Here is a 25192-nt window from a genome sequence, read left to right as displayed (position 1 = left end):
TATCCCTGTAGGTCTTGTTATAAATCTAGAAGTTTGTGCAGAAGTTATGGCTTGTCAGACTGCCCATCTTCCGGTCAAGTACTTGGGGCTCCCTCTTGGAGCTAAATATACTTCCTCTCAGATTTGGAATCCAGTGGTTGAAAGAATGGAGAAGAAATTGGCTTCCTGGAAAGCTAAATAACTTTCTTTTGGGGGGAGAGTGATTTTGATTAAGAGTACTCTTTCTAATCTACCTACTTACTTCCTCTCCCTATTTCCTATTTCTTCAAAAGTGGCTAACAGATTGGAGCAACTACAGAAAAACTTTCTCTGGAGAGGTTGGGAGGAGGAGAAGAAGGTTCATGTTGTAAACTGGGATCAAGTGTGTATTCCTAAGGAAGTTGGAGGGGTGGGAATAAGAAAATTGAAGAAATTCAATTCTGCCCTCCTGTGTAAATGGCTTTGGAGATTTGCAAATGAAAGAAATGCTTGGTGGAGAAAGCTGATTGTGGACAAATATGGAGTGGACTGGGGTGATTGGAGATCCAATTCTCTTATTTCAAGAGGGATAAGCTCCATTCGGACAGGTATAATGAAGAACGCTAATTTATTTGAGGAAGGAATCAGTTACAACTTGGGAAATGGGGAAAGAATTAAATGTTGGAAAGACTCTTGGTGTTCTGAAGTGTGTTTGAAAGATGCCTTTCCTCTCTTGTATCAAATTTCTGTAAATTAGGATTCCACGGTGGTTGAGAATTTCAATGTGGATGGTAACTCTTTCAGTTGGAACCTAACTTATAGGAGGCGCCTCTTTGACTGGGAAATTGAGGAGTATGCAATTCTGTTGGGCCTGCTCCAAAACTTTCTGGCTAGGCAGATTTGGTGCTCAATCAGTCCTAAAGTGAAGTTTTTGCTTTGGACAATGGCTTTAAATAAATGTCTATCCAAAGTTAATCTAGTGAAACGTGGCATACAGATTTCGGACATGTCATGTGGCTTATGTGGTGGGGTAGTAGAAACTACGGAACATCTGGCCTTACATTGCTCAGTCTCGAATTATATTTGGAGGCATTTTCTTCAAGCTTTGGAAACCAGCTGGGTAATGCCAAATTCTGTGAAGGATCTGCTGTTGTGTTGGTAGATTGAGGGTCTCAGCAAGAAAGGTATCTTGGTTTGGAAGACTATCATGGCTGCTGTGCTTTGGACTATCTGGATTGAAAGAAATAACAGAATTTTTCAGTGCAAAGCTAAATCTTCAGAGGAAATGGTGTAGAAAGCAGTGGGTAAACTTCTGTCCTGGGTGTCGGTAACGAAGGTGTTTAAAAATCAGAATTTGAGCCTGTTGTTTAGATCTCAGAACTGCATGTATCTGTAATTTGTGGTGGCTCTATGTAGCCTCTAATAGCCTAGGCTCCTTTGTACTGGTTCTTGTTTTAATAAATTACCTTACCTTTTCAAAAAAACGGGTGATGGAAGCAGACTTGGGATTCGTGAAGTAAATGAGGCTAAAGACATTAGGTAGAATAACCCATCCTCAAAGATTTTGTGCAAGGTGCAAAAGAAGGGGTAAAACCGGGAGAACCTGAGGCAGAGTAGGAATGTACTAATAAGGGGTGAACCCAGGTAACCAAATGTCTTGTGTACTTCACCAACTTGTCAATCAAACCCAGGTAACCAAATGAATTTAGTTTGCGCTATTAATGTTTTTTCTATGTCCTATGTTCTAGATTCCGCTCCAATTCCAATTCTAGCAGCCCGTGTATTTGTAGCAAACCAAGGTGGTGGGTCTTCTAAAGTTATGGAGAAGGGATTGAGAGACTGTGGGGAGGTGGTGGATGGAAGGCATAGGAATGAGAAAGTATGGGAAATTATTGAAAGAATGTTCAGTGAAGTTGAACAAAATATGATGTGGAGGAAGGATTTAGAGGAGAGAACAAGGGAGGGATCAGTTGAGAGGGGAGGAGAGGAGGGGAATATTTAGAGAGGACAATGGTGGAGGGATCTAATAGAGAAGACCTGATAGCAGACTTTGTGGGGAAGCTAGGATGTAGAATGGAAGATTTGAATGGGTTGAAAAGTGGCCTACAGAAGAAGAAGGAAATTAAAATAAAGAAAAGAAAACTGAGTGAAGTTGAGAGACTGAAAAGAAATGTGGAAGGTGATAAGAGTTTCGGGGTAAAAGGAGATAGAAGGAAAGGGTGGAAGTAGTGGTGAGGTGAAGTAGGGAGTTAAGGAAGAAGTGACAATGAAGATACTTAGTTGGAATGTGAGGGGCATAGGAAGTGTGAGGAAAAGAGCTACGATCAAAGAGGTAATAAAAAGGTATGACCCATACATTGTTTTAATGCAGGAATCCAAGACAATGGAGTTTAATAATAGATGGGCAAGGAGTGTTTGGAAAGCCAGGGAGATTAGCTGGATGGCTGCTCCCTCTTGGGGTGCTTCAGGGGGGATAGTGACAATGTGGAAGAGGGATGCAGTTGAAGGCTTGGTGGAACTGATTGGAAAATACTCAGTCTCATTGAAGTTCAAGCAACAAGAGGATGGTTTTGTGTGGGTGCTCACAAATGTTTATGGACCAAATGACTATAGGGAGAGAGGAATTGTGGGAGGAGTTGGCTGATATCAGAGGGCTATGGGATGGCCCTTGGTGTGTGGGTGGGGACTTTAATGTGATTAGATTCATGGAAGAAACCAATAATACTAATCAAAGGGTGACAACTAGTATGAGGAAGTTTAACCGGTTTGTGGATGCATTTGAACTTAAAGAGATACCAATAATGCTAATCAAAGGGTGACAACTAGTATGAGGAAGTTTAACTGGTTTGTGGATGCATTTGAACTTAAGGAGGTACCTTTAGCCCACAAGACATTCACTTGGTCAAATCTCCAATCAAGTCCCATTTGCTCCAAGTTGGATAGGTTTTTGTTCTCTTTGGATTGGAAAGAACATTGGGGGAACTTAGATTCTAGAACTCTTCCTAGATTGACCTCTGACCACTGGCCTATAGTGATTTGCAAGGAGCAAAGGAGTGGAAGACCTTCCCCTTTTAGGTTTGAAAATATGTGGTCATTCCATCCTAGTTTCACTAAAAGAGTAAGGGAGTGATGGAATGGGAAGGGATGAGGTTCCAAAAAAAATTACAATTTCTGAAAGCAAAGATCAAGGAATGGAATCAATTGGAATTTGGAAAGCTTGAAGAAAGAAAGAAAACTTTGATGGACCAACTTGAAAGCTTAGATTTGAAAGAAGGGGAGATTTTGGAGAGGCAGACAAGGAACAAAGAAGAGGTTTGAGAAGACAGTTAGAGGACTACCTACATAAGGAGGAAATGTGCTGGAGGCAAAAATCTAGATGTAAATGGCTGCAAGAGGGAGATGGGAATACCGGGTTCTTTCATTCTTTGGCTATTGGGAGGAGAAGGAGAAATTTTATTTCCAAACTGGTGGTGGATGGAGTTGAGTTAACGCAACAAGATGAGATTGCAGGGGCCTTTGTAGGACATTTTAAATCCATTCTAAGAAGGGCTGTGAGTAGGGGGTGTGGTTAGAAAGTTTGGATTGGCTAGTTGTAGGGGTTGATAACAGGAGAAGATTGGAAAAAAGGTTTGAGTTGGAAGAAATTAAGGAGACTGTCTTCTCTATGTATAGAACAAAAGGTTTAGGTCTAGATGGTTTCACAATGGCTTTTTACTAAGATTGCTGGGATACATTGAAAGGTGATCTGTTGATGGTGTTTGAGGAATTTCATAGGAGAGAAGTGGTTAACCAAGGTGTGAATTCCACTTTTTTAGCTTTGGTTCCAAAAAAGAAAGATGCATCCCATCCAAAGGACTTCAGGCCAATCGGTTTGGTAAATAGCTTGTGTAAGATCCTTGCTAAGGTTTTGTCTTTGAGATTGAAGGAAGTATTGCCAGATATCATTACACCAAATCAAGGAGCCTTTGTGAGTGGAAGACAAATTACAGATCATATCCTAATTGCGAATGAGAGTGTTGAGAATTTCAGGAAGGATGGAAAGAAGGGAGTGGTATGTAAGTTGGATCTAGAAAAGGCTTATGATTTGGTAGATTGGGATTTCTTAAGGAGAGTTATGATCAAATTTGGATTTGGGGCTAGATGGTGCAAATGGATTATGGGGTGTGTTCGGAATTGTCATTATTCTGTACTAGTGAATGGGACAATGGTAGATTTCTCTCCAGCCATTAGGGGTATAAGACAAGGGGACCCCTTATCTCCCTTCTTGTTCACACTGATTGCTGATGTTTTGGGGAGATTGATTCACAGAGTAGACTCTAGGGGTCTCATTAGAGGATGGAGAGTTGGAAGGAGAGGAACCCCCCCTTCACCCATTTATGGTTTGCAGATGACATGATTTTGTTCTGTGAAGGAGGAAACTTGGAGTATATTCGAAACATGAAATTGGTGATACTACTTTTTGAACAAATGCCAAGATTGAAGATGAACTTTGAGAAAAGTTGTGTAGTGGGTGTGAATTTGGAGGAGGGAGAAATTAGGGAGAGTGTAGAAGTGCTAGGTCTCAAGATGGCCATTGAACTACTGGGGTTGCTATTGGGTGACAATCCAAAGAGGAAGAGTTTCTGGAATCCCGTGGTGGAAAGATTCGAGAAGAGACTTGTCTCTTGGAAAAAGAATTACTTTTCTCTTGGAGGTAGAATGACACTGATTAAGGCTACTGTAGCAAATTTAAGCATTTATTTCCTTTTAGTGTTCAAAATCCCAGTTAAGGTTTCTAACAAATTGGAAAAGACGATGAGAGATTTCCTTTGGGAGCCAAGAGAGGAGAAGAGGGACCATAGGGTACGCTGGAAGGTGGAAACCAGGAGTAAAAACAGTGGTGGTTTAGGGCTTGGGAACCTTAGAGATTGGAATTTGACCCTTCTGGGAAATGGTTGTGGAGATTCCCACTAGAGAAGGAGAAATTTTGGATCAAAATAGTGGTAAGCATACATGGGCTGGAGCTAAATGGATGGGGTGCTGGAATCTGGGCTAGGACCACAAGCGCTTCGCCTTGGAAAGCCATTCATGATTTATTACCAGTTTTTTCCCCTTTTATCATGTATGATTTGAATTTAGGTAACACAATAAAATTTTGGGAACAAACTTGGGTGGGGAATGCCCCTCTAATGGATCAGTTTTCTTCTTTGTATCCCCTATCTGTTTTTAAAAATGAGCCAATTTCCTCTTTCAGTACCCCTTCCTCTTCCATTTTTGGGTTTGGTTGGAATTTGGGTCTGAGAAGGGTTGTGAGAGACTCAGACCTTGACAGTATTTCGAGTCTCCTCCAACTTCTTGATAAAGTCTTCTTAGACCCTGCTAAGGAAGACTCTAGAATCTAGTTCCCACCCCTACTAGTTCTTTCTCCTGTGCCTCCTTTAAAGTGTTAAGCCAGTCCACCAATTCTATAACCCCCCCTTCTCTATTAATGAGGTTTGGTGTAGGCCAATTCCTCCTAGGGTCGGTAGTTTTTGCTAGGAAGCCTTTTTGGAAGGAATCAACACTGGTGATCTGCTCCAAAAGAAGAGACCCAATATCTGGTTGTCCCCTCATTGGTGTGTTCTTTGTAAAGCTGAAGGGGAGACTGGTTTTCATCTACTGGTGTCTTGCCAATTTGCAAAATCTATTTGGGAGTGGGCTTTCTCTCTTTTTGTATACTTGGAATCTTCCATCAAATTTGCAAAGTCTTTTTGCTCCTTTTTTTAGGTGTCGTATTAAAAGGGGAAGGACTATGTGGAGAGGGCTGGGGGCAGCAGTATGCTGGTGTTTATGGGAAGAAAGAAACTCCAGGATCTTCTTTGAAGAAGAGAGAGGTGCTGAAGATTTGAGGGCTCCGATCCATATAAGGGCTGTACAGTGGATGAAATCCCAAGAGCTATTCACAGATTATACAGTGGATGGCATGCTGAGGAATTGGGGTGAGATTGCTAGTTGTACCCAGACTAAAGCAGTAATGAGTGTGTCTTGGACTCCCCCATCTGTGGGTTTCATAAAACTAAACTTTGATGGAAGTAGCAATGGGAACCCTGGACAATCAGGGATTAGGGGTGTTTTCAAGGATGAGAATGGGGTTGTTTCTGCCATGTTCTCAAGCCCAATTGGAGTGGGTGACTCTCTCAAAGCTAAGACCCATGCAGTTATGGAAGGAGTCCAAAAAGCTAGGGAGATGAATGTTAGAAAACTCATAATTGAAGGGGACTCAGAGGTTGTGGTAGGGTAGTTGAATAAAGACGATAGTGGTTTATGGAGTTATAGCAATGTGAGGAGGAAATTTATATGGATGATTTGAGAAATGGAAGTTAAAATCAGTTGGGTAAAAAGATTAGCTAATTCTTTTGCTGATGGGCTAACTAAACAAGGGGTGGACGGAGATTCAATGTTCTGGGCACAATTGCAATTTAAATTTCTTTTTTCTTTTTTCTCTTTCTCTCTTATTTCCTTTCTTGGGGCTCAAGCTGAAGTTGGAAGATAAGAAAGTTTGTCTTCCTCTTTGTAATTCTTATTGTGATAATTAATGAATTGTGTTATTGATAAAAAAAAATTCAACTTCACCTTTTGTTGTGTTGAAGGGATCCATTGAACCTGAACTACATTCTTTATAGTTGAAGAATTTACCACTACCGGCCACCCTCCAAAAATGTCCTTAATTGAGTAGTCTTTGAAGAACACAATCGATTTCAACCAATGAATGACATTAGTAGTTATGTAGTTAATGATTTGCTCCTTGGATCTTTCAATCCCTTGAAAAATTCTATTATTTTTTTCTTCCTAGATTGACCAGATGATAGTTGCTCATGTAGCTCTCCACATCACTCTTCCTTTTTTCTTTGGTTGTATAAAAAAACTTGGGTAGAAAAGCCCTACCACATCTGAAGGAGGATTCCATTTGCAACCAAAGAGAGACAAAAACCAATTTCTAACAAAAGAAGCAAAAGCGTCAAGATAAAAATAGGTGTGTAATTGTCTCAACACAGCCTGGGTATGGACTACAAACATGAGTCGATAGATACCAATTTGGCAATCTTCTTTGAAGATTGTCCAAATTGTTTATCTTTTGAAGCACTACCTCCCAACAGATTTGGGGTACAGGGTTACACCAAACTTCCTTCATTGGAAAGGATCCTTAAGTTAGAAGATTGAAGAAGAGCAGTGGAGGAACAAGTAAATGAGCCAGAAGGGGACACCGAAGAAATTCTAATTTCCAAGCAAGATTGATCCAAAAACATAATACTAAGAAGAGATATAAGGTCATCCATCAATCCCTTTTCAAACTGCCTTGATCCTCTCCTCAAACCCAAATCCCATGAATTTTCATCGCCATAAAACAGAGGAAATTACTCTGCCTTTGTTTAGGAAAAGGAAATAAACAGATAGAAATCCATCTTTAAAAGAGTATCCCCAAACCAAACATCTTCCTAGGAAGACGTTTTTTTTTTTTTTTTTTTATCAGTAACAGAATCAATTCATTAATGAGAAAAGAGTTATGGTACAAAGACAAGGAGATAAGCTTTCTTAACTCCCCCGAAAATTAAACACTACATGTAAGCCAGAACGATTGATTCCTTCCCACCCCTTGTTTGGCTAGTGCATTTGGAAAGGAATTAGTGCACCTCTTTACCCATTGTAACCTCATTGTCACGTCTCGGATCAACCATTTGAAGATTCTTTTTTCATTTAGGTAACTCTACATTCTGTTCTCTTCTTTTTGCAACTAGTCTATTACCAATTTTGAGTCTCCCTTGATAACTAACCTCTTTAAGTTGAGCTCCTTAACCTTTTTGACACCTTCCAAAATAGCTAGGACTTTAGCTCGGGGAGAGTCTCCTTCCCCAATTGGACCTGAGAACATAGCAATAATCTCAACCACCTCATTCCTAAACACCTGTCCAATGATTGAAGGGCCCGGGTTTCCTTCAATACGACCACCAATTTTGAGTCTCCCTCAATAACTAACCTCTTTAAGTTGAGCTCCTTAACCTTTTTGACACCTTCCAAAATAGCTAGGACTTTAGCTCGGGGAGAGTCTCCTTCCCCAATTGGACCTGAGAACATAGCAATAATCTCAACCACCTCATTCCTAAACACATGTCCAATGATTGAAGGGCCTGGGTTTCCTTCAATACGACCATCAAAGTTTAGCTTTATGAACCTAGGAGCTGGAACATTCCATAATGGATGAAGAACACTCTTGTTGGGAGCTGATCAGGCCTCTTCTTTCTAGTTGTTCAGCAAAGCTGTTGCGGAAACATCTTCAAATAGATTCAAAGACTTCACCCATTACAACAACCTTGTGGTGATTACTTCAATTAATGCCCTTTTAGACCTTTCCTTGTCATAAAAAAATTTGTTATTCCTTTCCTCCCAAGTTATCCGACAAACTGCTGCCCTTGTACATCTCCACAAAACCTACCTCCTCTTCTTTGTTCGACTGCCAACAGTGGAGCCAATGAAGCCTTGAACATTTGGTGAAGGAATCCATCAATTACCAAACAAAGAAAAGAACCATTCCTGAATAGAAGAAACAAATGAACAAGAACCTAATAAGTGATTAGCATGACTCACCATCAGCTTCACAAAGAACACTCGAATTAGGAGATAAGCACCAAAATGGCTTCTTTCCTTGAAGGAGATCACCAGTGTATTTCCTTCCCAAGAAAGCTTCTCAATAGAAAGCTCTAATCCTAGAAGAAATCGGTTTACCCCCGACTTCCTTAACTGGAAATGTTTGCCCAACACTATCAAAATTCAAAGTTAAAGCATTGAAGAAGGACGCACAAGGAAAAAACCCAGGAGGAGAGGAAATCCAAATACCAGAGTCCAACTTTGGAGGGTCCAAGTAAACACCTTGTAATTTATTAAAAAGAGACAAAAAGGATGTTTAGATCCGAATCCCTAGTTCCCCTTCTGAAACCCAAGTCCTAAGAAAATACTTTATTACTTGCATAAGTGTCAAACCTATAAATAGTAGAAAGGAGGCAAAATCTCGTGTATTGCTTTCCAAGGGGATGACCTAGAAGCCTTAGGGTCAAGAGCAACATCCTAGCCATTGTCTGCCAAGTTGTGAATAATCACTATCACTTTATACCACAGTTTATCTTGTTCCAGAGGCAATCTGCATAACCATTTACCCATTAATGCTAGGTTCCTTATTGTGATATTTTTTATACCTAGACCATCACCATCTCTACCTCTAGACGCCACCTCCTACTGCACCAGATGATATTTCTTTGTATCCCTTGGCTCCTATCGGAAATCCCTCACTATTTTTTTCCTCTTTCCTCTTTATAATTTTATTCTTTCTTTCCTCTTTCTTTCTATCTTTCATTTCTCTCCTCAAAACCCTTTGATCTTTTAATTTCATATATAGCATATAATAAAATCTTTTAACACATACATCAATGAGATACAGCAACATAAATGCTTATTATAAAAGGCACTCACCTTGTCATTTTTGTTGCCTAGGTGGCTGCTTAGTTGCCTAGAATGGTGCCTAGTTGCTAAAAGTCAAGGTGTTTGGGTGAGACGCGCAGCTAAGGGTGCCTAGGCGATGCCTTGACAACTATGAAGTAGACATGCAGGTTAATTAAAGTTGACTTTCTTGAAGTTATTCTTCCCCCTAAAGAGAGAGTTTCTCTTCCACCCTGCAAGCCTTTTTGAAAATCTTTCCAGAACTGGATATTAGAACCTTTCAAAGTTTGGGTTCCCCCCATTGGTAATCCCAGGTAAAGTAATGCTTGTCCCTTGTCTCACAACCCAAAAGTCTAGCTAGGTTTTCTATCTCTTCTCCCTCTTTATTTATCCCGACTACATAACTTTTTCCCTAATCTACTGCGAGATTAGATACCCTTTCAAAGTGTGTTACCAACTTCTTGAGATTAATCAATTCTTCCCTTTCCCCTTCACAAAAGACAGAGAGGCCATCCACAAACTGAAAATGTGTAACTATCACATGTTCCCTCCCAACTCTCCAGCCTGTAATTAGATTGTTAGTATCAGCCCTTGTAAAGAGGAAAGGAGAAAGAGGATTGCCTTGTCGGAGGTTTCTTTTAGCTGGAAAGAAGTCCCTAGATACCCCATTTACCAAGATGGAATAGTGACAGGAGGAAACATCCTTTTATCAACTTACATCATCTCACTCCAAAGCCCATAGAATTCAACATCTCTAGTAAGAAGTCCCAGTCCATCATGTTATAAACTTTTTCTATGTCCAGTTTACAAACGAAGCCTTCTTTTCACCTCTTCTTATACTCCCCACATTCATTAGCAATGAGAACTTGGTTAGCTATTTGTCTTGTAAAGACAAAGGCACCTTGGTTTGGTGAGATCAAGGAAGGGAATACTCTTCTAATCCTCTCCACCAACACCTTAGAGGTGATTTTGTACAAGCTACCCAGAAGGCTTATGGATCTAAAATCTTTTGGATGATTTGCATCCACCTTAGGGATGCAATAAAAATAGCATTTGCTCTTGAACTAAATTTGCCTCTCTGAAAAAAATTCTTCAAAAACCTTCAAGAGGTTAGCACCAACAATCTTGATAAAAATCCATCGTGAAACCATATGGTTCGGGGCTTGGATCTTTCCAATATTGTTTTTATGTCTTGGATTTCAAAGTTCTTTTTTTTCCTTGAAAGCATCCATCAACTCCCTAGGGATGAGCGATACTTGTCCATTCCACTCCAACTAGTAGGGGTGAGCAATTGGTTATTCTGTTAAAGACTGGATCGAATAAACTGAAATTTTTAAAACTGAAGTTTTAAATGAAAAACCAAAATTTTCGGTTTGGTTTTTGGTTATTTAGGTTAAAACCAAATTTCATTAACATATTAATATTCATGCATATATTATACAATATATAATATATTATATATTTTAATATATAATATATATTATGTATAAATAATAAATTTTGGTTAATTCAATTTTTTTGGTTAACCAAATTTCCAAACCTGAAAACTGAAACCGAATTTTTACAAAACCAAATTAATGATATTGAAAAAACTGAAACTTAAATTTTTGGTTCAGTTTTTTGGTTTCAATAAAAAATGCTCACTCGTATCAATTGGGAAACATTATTTCTTCTTTTCCACTTGCTAGCATATGGTAAAAACTTGTATTGCCATCACCCGCCCTTTGGTTTCTGCCTCCAATTGATCTCCTTTTTTCTCAAGATCTCTTCCAGTTCCTGTTTAGCCTCCAAATGATCTCCTTCTAACTCATCTAACTCCTCTATCCTTTGTGCAATCCGATCCTTTCTTTCCTCTATTCTCCTAAAAATCTCTTTATTCCAATCTTTATCCTAACTTTCAACCTCTGTAACTTCTTGTAAAATCTATATTCCTTCCATCCAAACTCCACCTGATCCTCCTCTCACCATTTTTTCACTTTCGTTTTTAACTCGGGATGAAGTAACCACATATTCTCAAATCTAAAAGGGCATGGGCCTCCTCCTACTCCGTCTTGGGACAATTTGATTGGACATTGATCCGAAGTAGGTTCAGTAAAGCTCTAGCTACCATCCCACTCCAAGCTTCCTCCCAATCTGAAGAAAAAAAGACACCTATCCAGTTTGCAACAGATAGGTGTCTCTTGAAAAATTTTCTTGTAATAGAGGCAGGTAAGCAGCTCTCTTATCTCATTAGAACTTACAAACTGATTAAATTTTCTCATACTAGAAGTAATCTTGTGGCTAGGATTATTTGTTTCATGTATGAATCCGATCACATTAAAATTACCTCCTGAACATCATGGACCCTCGTAGAGGCCTCTAATTGTTGTCAATTCCTCCTACAAACCCTCCCACTTCCTATAGGAAGTGGGGCCATGCACATTAGTCAAGACCCAGACTAGGCCATTCGCCTTTCTTTTTAATTTAACTGAGACCGGGATATTTTCAATCAATTCCTCCAAGCACTCCATGTCTTCATGTTTCTTTAAAGTGATTGTTCTCCCTGAAGACCCCTAGGACTATGAAAATGCCTAACTTATTCCTCTAGTAGCGCAAATACTCCTTGCCCACCTTTTGTTCACAACAGGCACTTTTGATTCTTGAATCAACACTATATCTGGCTTCTATTTCCTCAACATCCCTATGACTGCTCTCCTTTTTCTTGAGCTTCCCAAATCTCTTACATTCTAACTTTTATTATCTTCATGTGAGCCAACTTTGAGCTGACACTTTGTAAATTTATTCCCCTTACTTTTTTCTTTCCTTCCTTCCAATACTACCTTTGTCATAGTCCACTTCACACCTAAGCCTCTCCGCTTCACTTATTATTTTTTCTTTCTTTTCTTGTTTGACCCTCTTGTCCTCTTACTTGGTTAACTAGGTTTTTCCTGACCCACCCCTTTTTATCTCCTTCCCTTCTTTTTACTTTTCCTTGACCCTTTCTTGGTTCCAATCTTCCCCCATTGCCCTTTTTTTCCTCCACCAACCCTGGATTTGGAGTGACACCCTCCTTGTCCCTGTTGTGCTCCTTCTCCAATTCCTCCTTTACGAGGATTTTGAATATCTACATTATTATCTCTAATATCTTTCTCCTTCTTCCTTATCATCCTCTTTAACCTCGATCGGACTCAACACCTCTGTTTCTTTAGATGAATCACTCACATTGCCAGACTTTGGATCAAGGATGGTCTCACTTATGGACAAGGCAGTAGGACTAGAACATGCATTAGTAACAACAAACAAAGGACAGCACAAATTACCTTGGGTAGGAAGAGAATGGATAGAAGAAAATTATTGACCTTGGTTGTGGGAGTGGTTTCCTTAGAATCAACTCTTGGACTTCTAGCTGGGGATTAGGGGTACGTTGTAGTCTTGCCAAGTAACTGTGGGTTGATATTACATCTCCCACCATTACCCTGCAATTGATCTTTGTCTGCAATTGTTCCTCCCCTCCCATCCGTTTCAGTTTTCTCCTCATCTGAAAGAGCATCTTCTTTTCCCAAGTTCTGTTTTGACTTAATGAATGTCCCTTTTTGTGTCTCGCACTTTTCATCCTCAAATAACTGTATCAAACCAGCTTCATCCATAACCACAAACTTGGCTCTAAGTTACTCCTCGGAAACTGAAATGGATAGGAAGGGTAAGATATGTGTCTAAGATAATAGGTCCCTTTTTTGTGTCTCACATCTTGTCTTCAAATAACAGTGTCAAACCAACTTCCCCTTTTAAAAATCATATTGAGTTATTTTCTGTCATATATAGGTTATGTGGGTTATTTGACTCTTAAGTCGAACTTGATTATATCGTCTTAGGCATCTACTGTACAACTTGTCGACTCTATTATCTTAGGTACATATATGGTAAACAAAAAAGGGGCTGCCTAGTGCACGGGGCTTCTGCCAATGTTGGTCTGGGGAAGGATAGATACACACATTCTTACCCTTGCACATACAGAGAGGCTGTTTCCAAGACATGGATTAAAAATAGGGTAAATTCATTATCTATCTATATACCTATCTATATAGATAGGTGGATAGATTTTTAGTATATTTACTTTTATTTCAACAAGTCTAAAAAAGAGAAATAATTGTAAGATTTATGGATGATTCATGAATCAATTCCTTTCAACTTACTATGATTTACAACAAAATTACAATTTTTTTTATTGGAAATGGTAACTTAATCAACATAAAATTAATACAACTGTCAACTCCTAAAATAGGGATACCTGGAGCAAGCTCCTTCTACCTTGTTCTTTGCTGAGAGCTGAGAAAGTCTGTGTAGAGAGAGAGGGCCTGCTTCTGAGTTTTTTTTTTTGAATCTTGAGGTGAGGGAGATTCACAAAAAAATTTCTTGGATGGATGGGGAATTTGATGGGTGTACAGAGGCTTCAAATGCAATAAACTTTGTGTTCGAGTCAGCAGAGAAAGCTTTATTTAAGTGGGTGCTAAGATTTGCAAATATTCTACTGGTTGCTCCTCCTAGAAAGGGAGTAAAAAGGCAGGAACTGAACTGGGGATCATATCCACCAGAATTGTGTAAGTTTCAAGCTTTGTTTACCCCTATATTGCATGTCTCCTATTTTTTTCAATACAGGTACTTTTTACTGATTAAAAAGAAGGAAAAGTAGTTGACGTGTTAAAGAGAAGAGGTGAACTAATACAAAAGAATTAGATGAGTGATAGTGGGTTACCTGAGAATAGGGAGAAAAGATACAGGACCAAAAGCTCTGGTGACACAATTCATTGAAAGAAAAGTTCATTCTTCAAATCAAATTCCTTTCCGTGATTGTATCAGGTTTTCCTGTATTACTACCTGCTATTTTTATGGTAATTCTCCTAAATTTTGGTAAATGTAAGCTTGTGAGAATAACGCAGTTCCTTAATGTGCAATCTGTGACATGTAATCTTTGTTCTCTTAGCTAGTGGATCTTGTATAAGTTTCTTCTTGTTATCATCTCATATGATGAGATCTTTCTCCGGTAGCCATCCTTAGGCATCTCATTTATTTGACCATTTTGTTCTGTTCAGTGCTGTATCCATTGTTAAATTTTGAGCGCTTAAATCATTTCTTACTACTTGAACCTATGTCCTTTTCAGTCTGCAACCCTAGCTCCTTCAACTTGTAAAAAATCACTTCTTTTTATGGATGCTGTGGATGGTCTTCTCAGCCTGTGACCATACCATCTTAGTTTACTTTCTCTCACTTTATCTTGTGTTGGAGCTACTCCTAGGCTCCTTAGAATGATTTCATTTCTGATCCTGTCCTTTCTAATATTTTTACTAAATATTCCATTTGTGTACATGTTCTTAGATGTAAATTGGCTGCAAACTTGTTTTTGCCTGGTTAATATTCTTTTTATTAACCATGTTATTTTTCACAGGATCTTGTCTGCAAAACATTTTATGAGTTCTGGTTTGAAGAACCTTCTGGCATCCAGACTCAGTTTGTTGGAGATGGTAGCTCTATTCCATTGGAAGTAGCCAAAAAAACTGAGCAGATTGTTGAGATGTTAAGGAGGATGCCAAACCATCAACCTCTTGTAACGGTTATAAGACGCAACTTGGCACTTGATTTTCTCCCACAGTCAGCTAAAGCTATTGGAATCAATGCTGTCTCACTTGCATCAGTACGTAAACGATGTGAATTAATGTGCAAGTGCTTATTGGAGAGGATATTGCAGGTATCTTTTTCAAGTTATTTAACCAGTAATGCTGTATAACTTGCATTTTAATTTTTTTGGGTAAAGATTTTTTCTTTGTTTTTGTTTGTAGGTAGAGGAAACAAATAATGCAGAAGGGGAGGTGGGCTCACTTTCTTATATGTTAGTTATGCATGCATTTTGTGTAGTGGATCCAAAGCTCTGTGCACCTTCTACAGATCCATCCCAGTTTGTAGTTACTCTCCAGCCATATCTTAAGACCAAGGTTTGTTTCAGTATCTTGTGTGAATTCGTTCTCCTCGACATTTAGTGAAATTTGTTTATCTTTGGTATTTTGGTTCATATTTATTATGGTTATAACCATTGCAGCTCTCAGCTAAAGGTTTGTGTAGAGAGACTGGGCTGAATAGGCCCTAGTGCTTGTTTTCTGTCAAGTAGTGTTCTTTTTTTTGTGTTACTGGGCCTTTTCTTTATGGTCTCTTAACCTTTTTTTAATATCAAGTTATTGCTGAGCTGGCCACCCACTTTAGGGCACACGTGTAATTAACCTTTATTAGATCAGATTAATAAAAGATTAGTGAGGGGAGAGAGGGATCCATCGAACTCTCTTCTTCTTCTTCTTAGGGCTGTTCACAGGTCGGTTCGGATCGGTTTTAGTTAACTTTACCAACCAAATCAAATTTGTCGGGTTAATTTTAATAACAACTGAAACCGACCGATATGAGAGAAAAACCGACTTTGGAATTTGGTTTTAATTAATGTCGGTTTGAAATAAACCGAACCGAAGTGACTTTTGATTGCCCTTGCATGCATTTAATCGGGTTCCTTTTGTATGATGATATTTTGGACCAAAAGCTGTCATCTTTTACAGATCACACACTTTTCAATAAAAAGATGGGATTCGTTATGTGAAAAGTTTCACTATTTTATGCAAAAGAAAGAAATAATCAAATAAAAAGTTAAACAATAGAAGTAACTTGATTGAGGGACTGACTTGACGTCAACTTTTATTGGATTGGGAGAGGGAGATGAGTGACCAAAAACAAAAGAAAACTAATTGATTTTTCTGACACCTGACACAAATAAAGACAAAATTGTACATAATTTGAAGCTTTTATACTTACATCGGTTCGGATCGGTTTCGATTTGGTGTATAAAATCATAGATCAAAACCAAACCGAATGATCCGGTTCTGAAGTTTTCAAACCGAAACCGACTGATTGTTTTTGAGAACCGAATAAATTGGGTTGAATCGGATTGGTTCAGTCGGTTTGATCGGTTTTTACAATTTTGTGAACAGCCCTACTTCTTCTCTTCTGCTGTATCTCTCTGTCTTCCTTCCTTTTTGTTGCTGTAATCAGAATCTAATATCAGATTTGGAGGACTGATTCACATCTGTTTGATTTGAATACTTATGGTTTGAAAGCTTTCTCCCCTTTGTGTATGTTTTCCTTGTGAATGGTTGATGTTTCCCTTCTCTCTCAAGAAGGGATACATTTTTGTCCATGATAAGTGGTTTATGTTATGTGATCTATGTGGAACATCTGTATGTATTATCACCAACCCCTCCCAAATAAAGGGAAAAGAAGAGCACCATGACCATGTGCCTCCAACAAAGGATCATGTTTGGTGTAGGTAAAAAGGAAGGAAAGAAGAAATAAATCAGTTTTCTCAATTCCTTACCTGATGGCAATTTCATAATTTTTTTGTTGTGTTAGATTTTAGTATTTAGTAATTTCAAATTCATTTTCTAGTTTGTTAGTGTCTTAGTAACAATGTTTTTAAGCTAATTTATCAAAAAATAATGTTTTTAAGCTATGATGCCCAATAACAATGATACATTTGGCATGTGGAAAGTCTTTTAGGTTTTTTGGTCTAAAGCATTTCAAGGAGCTCTCAAGATTCAATCTACCTCATTTTCACAATTACTGGTCTTGAATTATTGTGGATAATGATTTTGTGATTTCTGTTATTTAGTACCTAAGAACTAATGATTATCTTATACTTGAGCTCTTTCATTGGCCCCATTTTGTATAGCTGTTGGTTAGGTCTCTCTTCTACTCTTGATTATTAATACTTAATACAATACTGTTTCCATCTTTCAAAATAAAAAAAAAAAGATAAAATGGGTATTCAAGGATTTTGGAAGATTCCTTTGTGTGATTAAAGATTAAACCCGGTGTTGTAGAATGCATGAGAGAACTTTTTTTTTCCCAGGGTTTGACATGGTTTTGTTTTGTTCTTTCATGATAGCAACTAATACCAATGTGAGCTCAGATGTTCCTACTTAGCTTTTTCCTGGTTTAGAAGTAATTCTTCTTTGTGACCAATATTTTCTAGTAAAATTTTATTGTTCATGAACATATCGGGTAATTATTAGATGCCTGAATGTTATACTGCTTCGAAGTAAGATTTATCTCTTCCACTTGTGAACTTATAATTGGAAATGTACAAAAAGTTTCTGTAATAACCTCAGAATGTTTCCATGTTGCATTGCTATGGATATTCTGAATCTCCCTCGCTCACCCCCATTCTAAAAACAGAATAGAGAGTTAATGTAGATAGCTTTTACTTGTTTGCAGGTTGATAATCGAGCAGTAGCACAATTGTTGGAAAGTATAATCTTTGTAATTGATGCTGTTCTTCCTTTGCTCCGAAAGCTTCCTCACAGTGTTATTGAAGAACTTGAACAAGATCTTAAGCACATGATTGTTCGGCATTCTTTCTTGACAGTAGTTCATGCTTGCATCAAGTAATTTATTGCCCTCCCTATTTTTATTCTTTTTTTTTCTTTTCTTGATCCATATCCATGACTTGATCTTATGTTTTAATTAATCCCTCCAAATAGGTGCTATGAGAGAGAGAGAGAGAGAGAGAGAGAGAGAGAGATCTTTCTCCACTCTCCCACATGCATCTGATGGTCTCCCTCCTATGCAGTTAGTGCTTGGGAGAGGGGTAATGAATCAGGCATTTGCTTAAATTTATCCTTATCAAATAATAATAAAAAAAATCAATGGGGATTTGTATTGGGGCCTTACATGGAGGGCAGACATTTTATTAATTGGTAGAAAAGAATGAATTAGTTATGTATAATACATGATCTATCAAAGCACCATTTTAGTGAGTCTAGCGAGTTTCACTTTCCCTTGCCTTTGCATTGCCAGACCCCATTACAAAGTGCCCAAATATAATTGTTCCCTATTTACCCCTTTCCCATCCATGGCATCAGCCAAAATGTTTGACTTAACAGTTCACTGGAAGCTTGGTTTCAATTTTGCTGCTACAGTTATTAATTATTTCATGTAATACCTGTATCTCCAAGATCCTTGTTTGTTGTATTTCAGCTAGGTAATTTGTACCTTTGAGTCTCCCTTGGCAACATTTTTCCTTAACATTAGAGTTCTTGCCAATCCTTGTAGGTTTCCCAAATCTTACGGGTGCCAAGTACCATCCTGAGCTATAATTTTACACCTTTGGTTGCTTCTTGATGAGGTGTGCTGTTTGTTTGGATAGGGTTAGCTGTCCTTAGCCTGCTCTTGCTCTTTTCAAGGGATGCAAGTTGGGCACCTTAATTGAAGAATTTACACTTTATCAGGCCTTGGCTTTCAGGCCGGGCCCTTTCAAATTTTGGCAAATCCTCAACCCAAGTTGCACCCCTACTCTTCTCTTTATTCTGCTTATTTAATCTCATGGATTTATTATTGGTTATAGAAGTCCAATTATTAAAAAAAAAAGCACTGGTGTTAATAAATCTACAGGTATATATATATATGAACTGACTAAAAATATTCAAGTGGAGGCTCCATGGTGCCTGATGTTTGCTGATGACAAAAATGAGGTTTGTGGACAACTGCGTTAAAAATAAGATGTTTTAAAATAAAGGACTAAAGCAAAATATATGCTAAGTAAATTTAGTAATAATAGGAGTGCAAGCTAGGGTACACATAGGATTGGAGACTAATAGATAACTTAATTTGACCTCTTCCAATACATTGGTTCAACAGTTAATGACAAAGGAGAGATTGAGGAGAATGTTGTCCATAGAATTAGAGCTGGACGGGCAAAAATGGGGGGATGAATTTGGAGTCATTTGTGATAGATGAATACCATTTGGCTAAAAGAAAATTCTCTAAAATAGTTGCAAGATCAGCTATGTTGTATGGTGCGAAGTATTGGATAGTTTGAAACATGTCCAAGAAATGAGTGTGGCAGAAATATGAATGCTTAGATTGATGAGTGGTAAAACTAGAAAGGACAGGGTTTGAAATGAAATCATATAAAGGAACGTAGGAGTAGCTCCAATAGGTGATACAATGAGAAAAAGTAGATTGAGATGGTTTGGTCACATGGAGACCATCTAGAACACCATTTTTATTTTGTTGATAAGTACCAATCTAGCGCACCTGTTAGAATAAGTGATCTATTATAAGTTGAAGGGGCTAGTAGAACTATAGGCAGACCATAAAGGACTTGGGTGGAAAGTAATAAGAAAAAGTTAGGTGCCCATAACTTAATGATGGATATGGCATTGCACTGAACAAACTGGCAAAACTGGATTCAAGTAGCTGACTACATATAGTTGGGACAAAGCTTCTGATTACTTGTTTTGATCAGATGAGTGGATTTTACATGCTCTATCATCATTTTGAATTGTTTAATTGGTTAGACCATTTAGATCAATATTTTGGTAATGTCTAATCACAAATGTGCTTATGTAATGCATATTATTCATTATGACCTTGGTCAAAGTCACAACTGATCATTTTTTTATTAAAGTGAAAGACACCATTTACTTGGGCTATGAAGACTATTGCAAGCTGATTTACCTTTTTAACTTCAGGTGTCTTTGCTCACTGAGTAAAGTAGCTGGAAAAGATGCAACATTGGTTGAATATCTTATTCAGGTTTTCTTCAAACGTTTGGAGGCCCTTGGAACTGACAACAAGCAGGTTATACATTTACATGATTGAATATCATGCCTTGTAAAGTAGCAGGCTAATATGTGCTTACCTGCTTGTTTCTATTTCTTTCTTCCTCTTTAATGTGTGGCATGTTCAGGATAAAGTCTTGATTGTATTGAAGTTGTTTGGTACTAAATCATTGTTGCTAAACAATTTCAAAGATTCTATCTAATTATGTGCTTATGAGTTTGGTCATACTGCAGAGCTGCATGTCATTATTGGATAAAAATCATTCCAATTTGAACGCCAGCCTAAGACAAAATAGCTGAAATTGTAAATTTGTAAATCGTTCTCTTACAAGTTAATGAAATGCCTTGATCGTTTCTGATAAAAAAATTAAAAACTGTTCCAATTGCAGCAGATTGATTATCCCATTTAGAGTCCTTGAGGGTTTTATTCCAGGGTAGACCTTTAAAGGAAAATAATTGGGTTTGGCATTTATTTAGTAAAAAGTGGCAACAAAATGATCTTCCTCCTATTTCAACTCTTTTTAAAAAAACTGATAAAATTATCTGGAATTTTTCATGAGTTTATGAGAACATAGGAGCATGTGTCAATGACAGAAAATGCTAAAATACATCTGGAATTTTACAAAAACCCGCTTGTCCAATCTTCATCTCCTGTTATTTCAATCAGTACTATATGTGCTTATTATTCTTTTCAATGTTGTTAAAATTTTACAATTTACAACACGATTCACAATTTGAGCCATGAATCCCAAGGGTTTCAATTGGAATCTTATGTTTAAATCCTTTCTACAAAAATCTTACAATTTGTTTTTGAATCCTATGATTTGATTTATAAATCTTACGATTTATACAGTTCCTGTGATTTTCATTGTTATTCAAATCAATTCAATTAAGAATGACTTATCCACTTTGTAATTTTGTTTTGTTTATATTTAGTTTTGTTAAGGGTAGCTTGTTTTAAAGATCTAATTAGAAGCAAATTTATTATGTTAGTTAAGATCATACATTGTGATTATTTTCCACCAAATATAGTCATTGTATGTGGATCATTTCACTTACAAAGTTACAAGTCAAACTTGATTATATCAATATCATCTTAGAGTTGCATTGTAGAAGTGGTAAGTTCTATTGCTTTAGGTACATATATGGTATATACACACACATATATATATATACACACACATTTAACCTCTTAGAATATCTACATTTTTTTTTGACAAATTTGTAAGAAATAGAAATAATCTTACAGTTTACTATTCAATTCACGATTTGATTCAATTCAACTTTCTCTATGATTTATGATACGATTACAAATTTCAGAACATTGATTCTTTTATATAAAGACACTCCTTTAAATGTTAGTGACAGTATATATGCATAATATGCAAATCATTGGAGGATCAAATTGAGAACCTTGACTACATAGTTGTCTAACAGGGTAAGTGCCTTGTTGCTTAGGGGGTAAGTGCCTGCCTAGGTGTCACCTAATGATTCTTTTAATAAAAGAGAGAAAAAACAGTAGTTTAGCTTGTTTCCATAGTAGAGTACATTACTTATCTTGTGAAAGCACACTAGGGGCTAATCCTGTGTTTTATTAGAGTGATAACATTACATATCCTTTTTGTGACACACACACACACACACAGCATGGATATCTTCCAATAATGCAATCATTTCTTTCCCCAATATTGACCACTTGATAGCAAAAGTAAACATGCTCTGCAATACCTTGTCCTTGACCCTCATGCCTTGGCTTTTCAATTGCTCTGTAATTCAGAACAGTCTGATTGTTCTTATTAAACTAAGTTATATGTACCTTCAATTTTTCAGTTCAAAATGTTGGGACTGATGAATTAATTGTTCAAGTGTTTGAGCTTGTGTGTCATTACAATTTGTTTTGTTGTCTCATGGGTACTAATCCTTTTTAATTTGTCACAGTAGCAAAATATATATGTAAGGGTGATCATTCTTGGCCTGGCCTGGCCTGGGCCTGCATTAAGCCCAGAAAATCCTGGGCGGGACTTGGGCCCAACACTTCAAGCTCACCCCAGCCTGCAATATAGTATTATATATATTCTTAAATATATAATAAATATTCTTAATATTATATATTTTATATGTTATATATATATATTCAAGTGTTTTTATTTTATATTAAATATTTACTTTTTTATATAAAATATAAATTTTTTTTACACAAATATTCATGAATTGGCATGTGCCAACACATGAGTCAACTCAAGTTTGACAGTTGTCCTCCTAGGCCAGACCTTTTATAGATGATACCAAGGCATTCATTCCCATTCTTGAGCAATGTGGGACTTGGGACAAACTCTATGGTAACACTCACTATTTAATGCTGTTCCATGTCCCTCATTGCTCAGTAATGAGAATGATGTAGAGATGGAAATTTCTACCCTACCCGATGGGTGCCTTCCCCTACCCGTCTCAATGGGGTGGGTTTTTTGCTTATAAAACAGATTTTGTAGCGGGTACGGGTTTGGGGATTTTACAACCCATACAGGTACAGGTAGGGTATGGTATTATTAGGCTAAACCCAACCCTCCCCAACCCACATATTGTTGCAAGGCATGTATATTTATGTATTAGGTGTTGAATTTAAAAATATTTTGAATTTTATGTGATGGATAATTGGTAACTTGTGTTTTTTACATGTTTTAATCAAATAATAAGAAATTTTGATGCTTGTTCATGTTATTTTACTTGGTTATTGCTTATGTATAACAGGATATAATCGGAAATTGGATATGGTTCTAGACCCAACCCATCCCACCCTCAAATGCAGGGAGGGTTTTGCATTTTCATGTGTGGGGAGTGGTTCTGCTATGGGTTTTGGGGAGGGTATGGGTTAGGAGGTCTAGGGAGGTGGTTAGGGTCAAGAATTTAAAAATCCCTTCCTGAACCCACCCCATTGCCATTGCTAGAATGAAGGCCTTGCCTTTTTCTATGAAAGGATAGGTAAGCCAAGCTAAACCAAGTTTAGGAATTAAATGAGGTCCATTCCTTTATTTATTTTTTGTTTTTTTTCTTCTTGTATTATATATTATTTAATTTAAAATTTTTTAAATAATTATTTTTTTCTTTAGGCCCAGAAAGCTTGTAAGCCCAGTCTGGGCCTGTGTAGGGCTGGGCCCGGGCTTGTAATTTAGGCCCGGGGTGTGGGCTTGACCAGACCTGGGCCTACACTAAAGCCCTTATTACTGGTGCTAAACCCAGCCTGGTCCGACCCATGATCACCCCTATATTTATGTCCTGAAAAGCTAATATGTGTTTCAAAAAGTTGTCAATTTTCTAGGGATGCACAAAAGGAAAATCTATTTGTTAGCTGCTTTTCTTTGTTTTGTGCTTGTCAAATAAAAATGTCAGAGAAGTCTGATTCCTCTGTAAATTTCAGCAAGTGGGGCGCTCTCTTTTTTGTCTTGGTTTGTTAGTCCGGTATGGTAACGAGTTGCTGATCACCTCGGATAGCAGAAATGTAGATGTTGTTCAGAGCCTCAAACTGCTTAAAAAATACCTCTCTTTGGATGATTTTGTCATAAAAGTACGAGCCTTACAGGTGTGTGTCTACTTCCATATATGTTGATCTCTCTCAAAGATTGATATCAAATTGGAAGACACCTTATGTATTTATCCTATTTTTCTAGGCACTGGGATATGTTTTGATTGCTAGGCCTGAGTATATGTTGGAAGAGGATGTAGGGAAAATAATTGGAGCAACATTTGCATCTGGTTGTGATGTTCGACTCAAGGTACAATTTTCATTCTTTTTACATGCTGGTATCCACTTCAATATATGTGCTGAAACTTTCTGTTGACCAGATGCAATCATTGCAAAACATGTACGAATATCTTCTTGATGCCGAAAGCCAAATGGGAACAGATAAGGTTGCCAGTAATGCAGTAAATCATCCTGAAGGAAGTGGACATAGCGTCCCTGTTGCTGCAGGTGCAGGCGATACTAACATTTGTGGGGGGATAGTTCAATTGTATTGGGATGGTATCTTGGAAAGATGTTTGGATGTGAATGAACGAGTTCGCCAATCTGCCCTTAAGGTGGGGATCTGTGGACTGGAGGTTATGATACCTGCATCCATGAGTTCCATGTGTTATCATTGGATTCCCCTGTCCGCAGTTGGTGTTCACTTTTATTTCTTGCCATTTTTTGATGCAGATTGTGGAGGTTGTTCTACGTCAAGGTTTGGTTCACCCAATTACTTGTGTTCCGTACCTTATAGCACTTGAAACAGATCTGCAGGAAGTGAACTCAAAGTTGGCACATCATTTGCTAATGAACATGAATGAGAAGTATGAATCTGCTAATGCCTACTAGAACTTCTGTAATACGTAATTACATGGATCTATCTATTTAACTTAACAATTTTTTGGGTGCAGGTATCCTGCATTTTTTGAAAGCCGTTTGGGTGATGGTCTTCAGATGTCATTCAATTTTATTCAGTCCATGAGTAGCAGTTCTTCTGAATGTTCCAACCAAAACAAGGTTTCTACAAATATGAAAGGGAGATCTGAAAGTAGCTCTTTTACCTACGCAAGGCTTGGAGTTTCAAGAATCTACAGGCTTATTCGTGGAAACCGTGTTTCAAGGAACAAATTTATGTTTTCTGTAGTACGAAAATTTGATTCTCCAAGTTGGAACCTTCAATTGATTCCCTTTCTTATGTGAGTACTGCAATTGATGCCTATATTTCTTCCGTTGAAAATAGCTTAAATTTTAAACTCAATTTCTCTTTCTTTCTTATTCATTTCATTTATCCATCTATTTAATTATTTTTATTTTTATTTTTTGTTTTCAGGTACTGCACAGAGATACTTGCATCTCTCCCATTCACAATGCCTGACGAGCCTCTTTACTTGATCTACACCATAAATCGAATAATTCAAGTCAGAGCTGGAGCACTTGAAGCACATATGAAAGCCTTGTGTTCACAGTTGCTGCAATTAGATTCTAATAAGATTCCTTATGAAAATGGGGTAATTCAACAGGAGCCAGTTGTTCACCCCATGTATGATCCTATGATGTCTAATGATGCAAAGGTGGTTTATGTGACCTCAAATGATTCTTCATGTAGCATGTCCATAGAAAATCTGCAAAAACTTCAGGTATAGTCAAATTGAAA

General features: G+C 37.6%; 1 protein-coding gene across 3 annotated transcripts in view; it reads left to right on the top strand.

Moving 5' to 3' along the window:
- EMB2773 (PHD finger family protein) overlaps positions 1–25192 on the top strand; it is a 57062-nt gene that overhangs the window by 27415 nt on the left and 4455 nt on the right. For all 3 annotated transcript variants that reach the window (XM_088899920.1, XM_010261085.3, XM_010261094.3), the window contains exons 16-25: positions 14828–15127; positions 15219–15371; positions 17689–17858; positions 19947–20055; positions 23452–23613; positions 23702–23806; positions 23877–24110; positions 24229–24362; positions 24450–24734; positions 24869–25175. In XM_088899920.1, the coding sequence (XP_088756046.1) occupies positions 14828–15127; positions 15219–15371; positions 17689–17858; positions 19947–20055; positions 23452–23613; positions 23702–23806; positions 23877–24110; positions 24229–24362; positions 24450–24734; positions 24869–25175 (1959 nt within the window). The remainder of the gene's footprint in view (positions 1–14827; positions 15128–15218; positions 15372–17688; positions 17859–19946; positions 20056–23451; positions 23614–23701; positions 23807–23876; positions 24111–24228; positions 24363–24449; positions 24735–24868; positions 25176–25192) is intronic.

Source organism: Nelumbo nucifera, chromosome 3 (genome assembly GCF_055504915.1).
Source record: "Nelumbo nucifera cultivar China Antique chromosome 3, China Antique-T2T, whole genome shotgun sequence".
In the NCBI taxonomy this organism is placed as follows: Eukaryota; Viridiplantae; Streptophyta; class Magnoliopsida; order Proteales; family Nelumbonaceae; genus Nelumbo; species Nelumbo nucifera.
The sequence above is the reverse complement of the archived record's forward strand: the minus strand, read 5'-3'. Positions and strand labels throughout refer to the sequence as shown.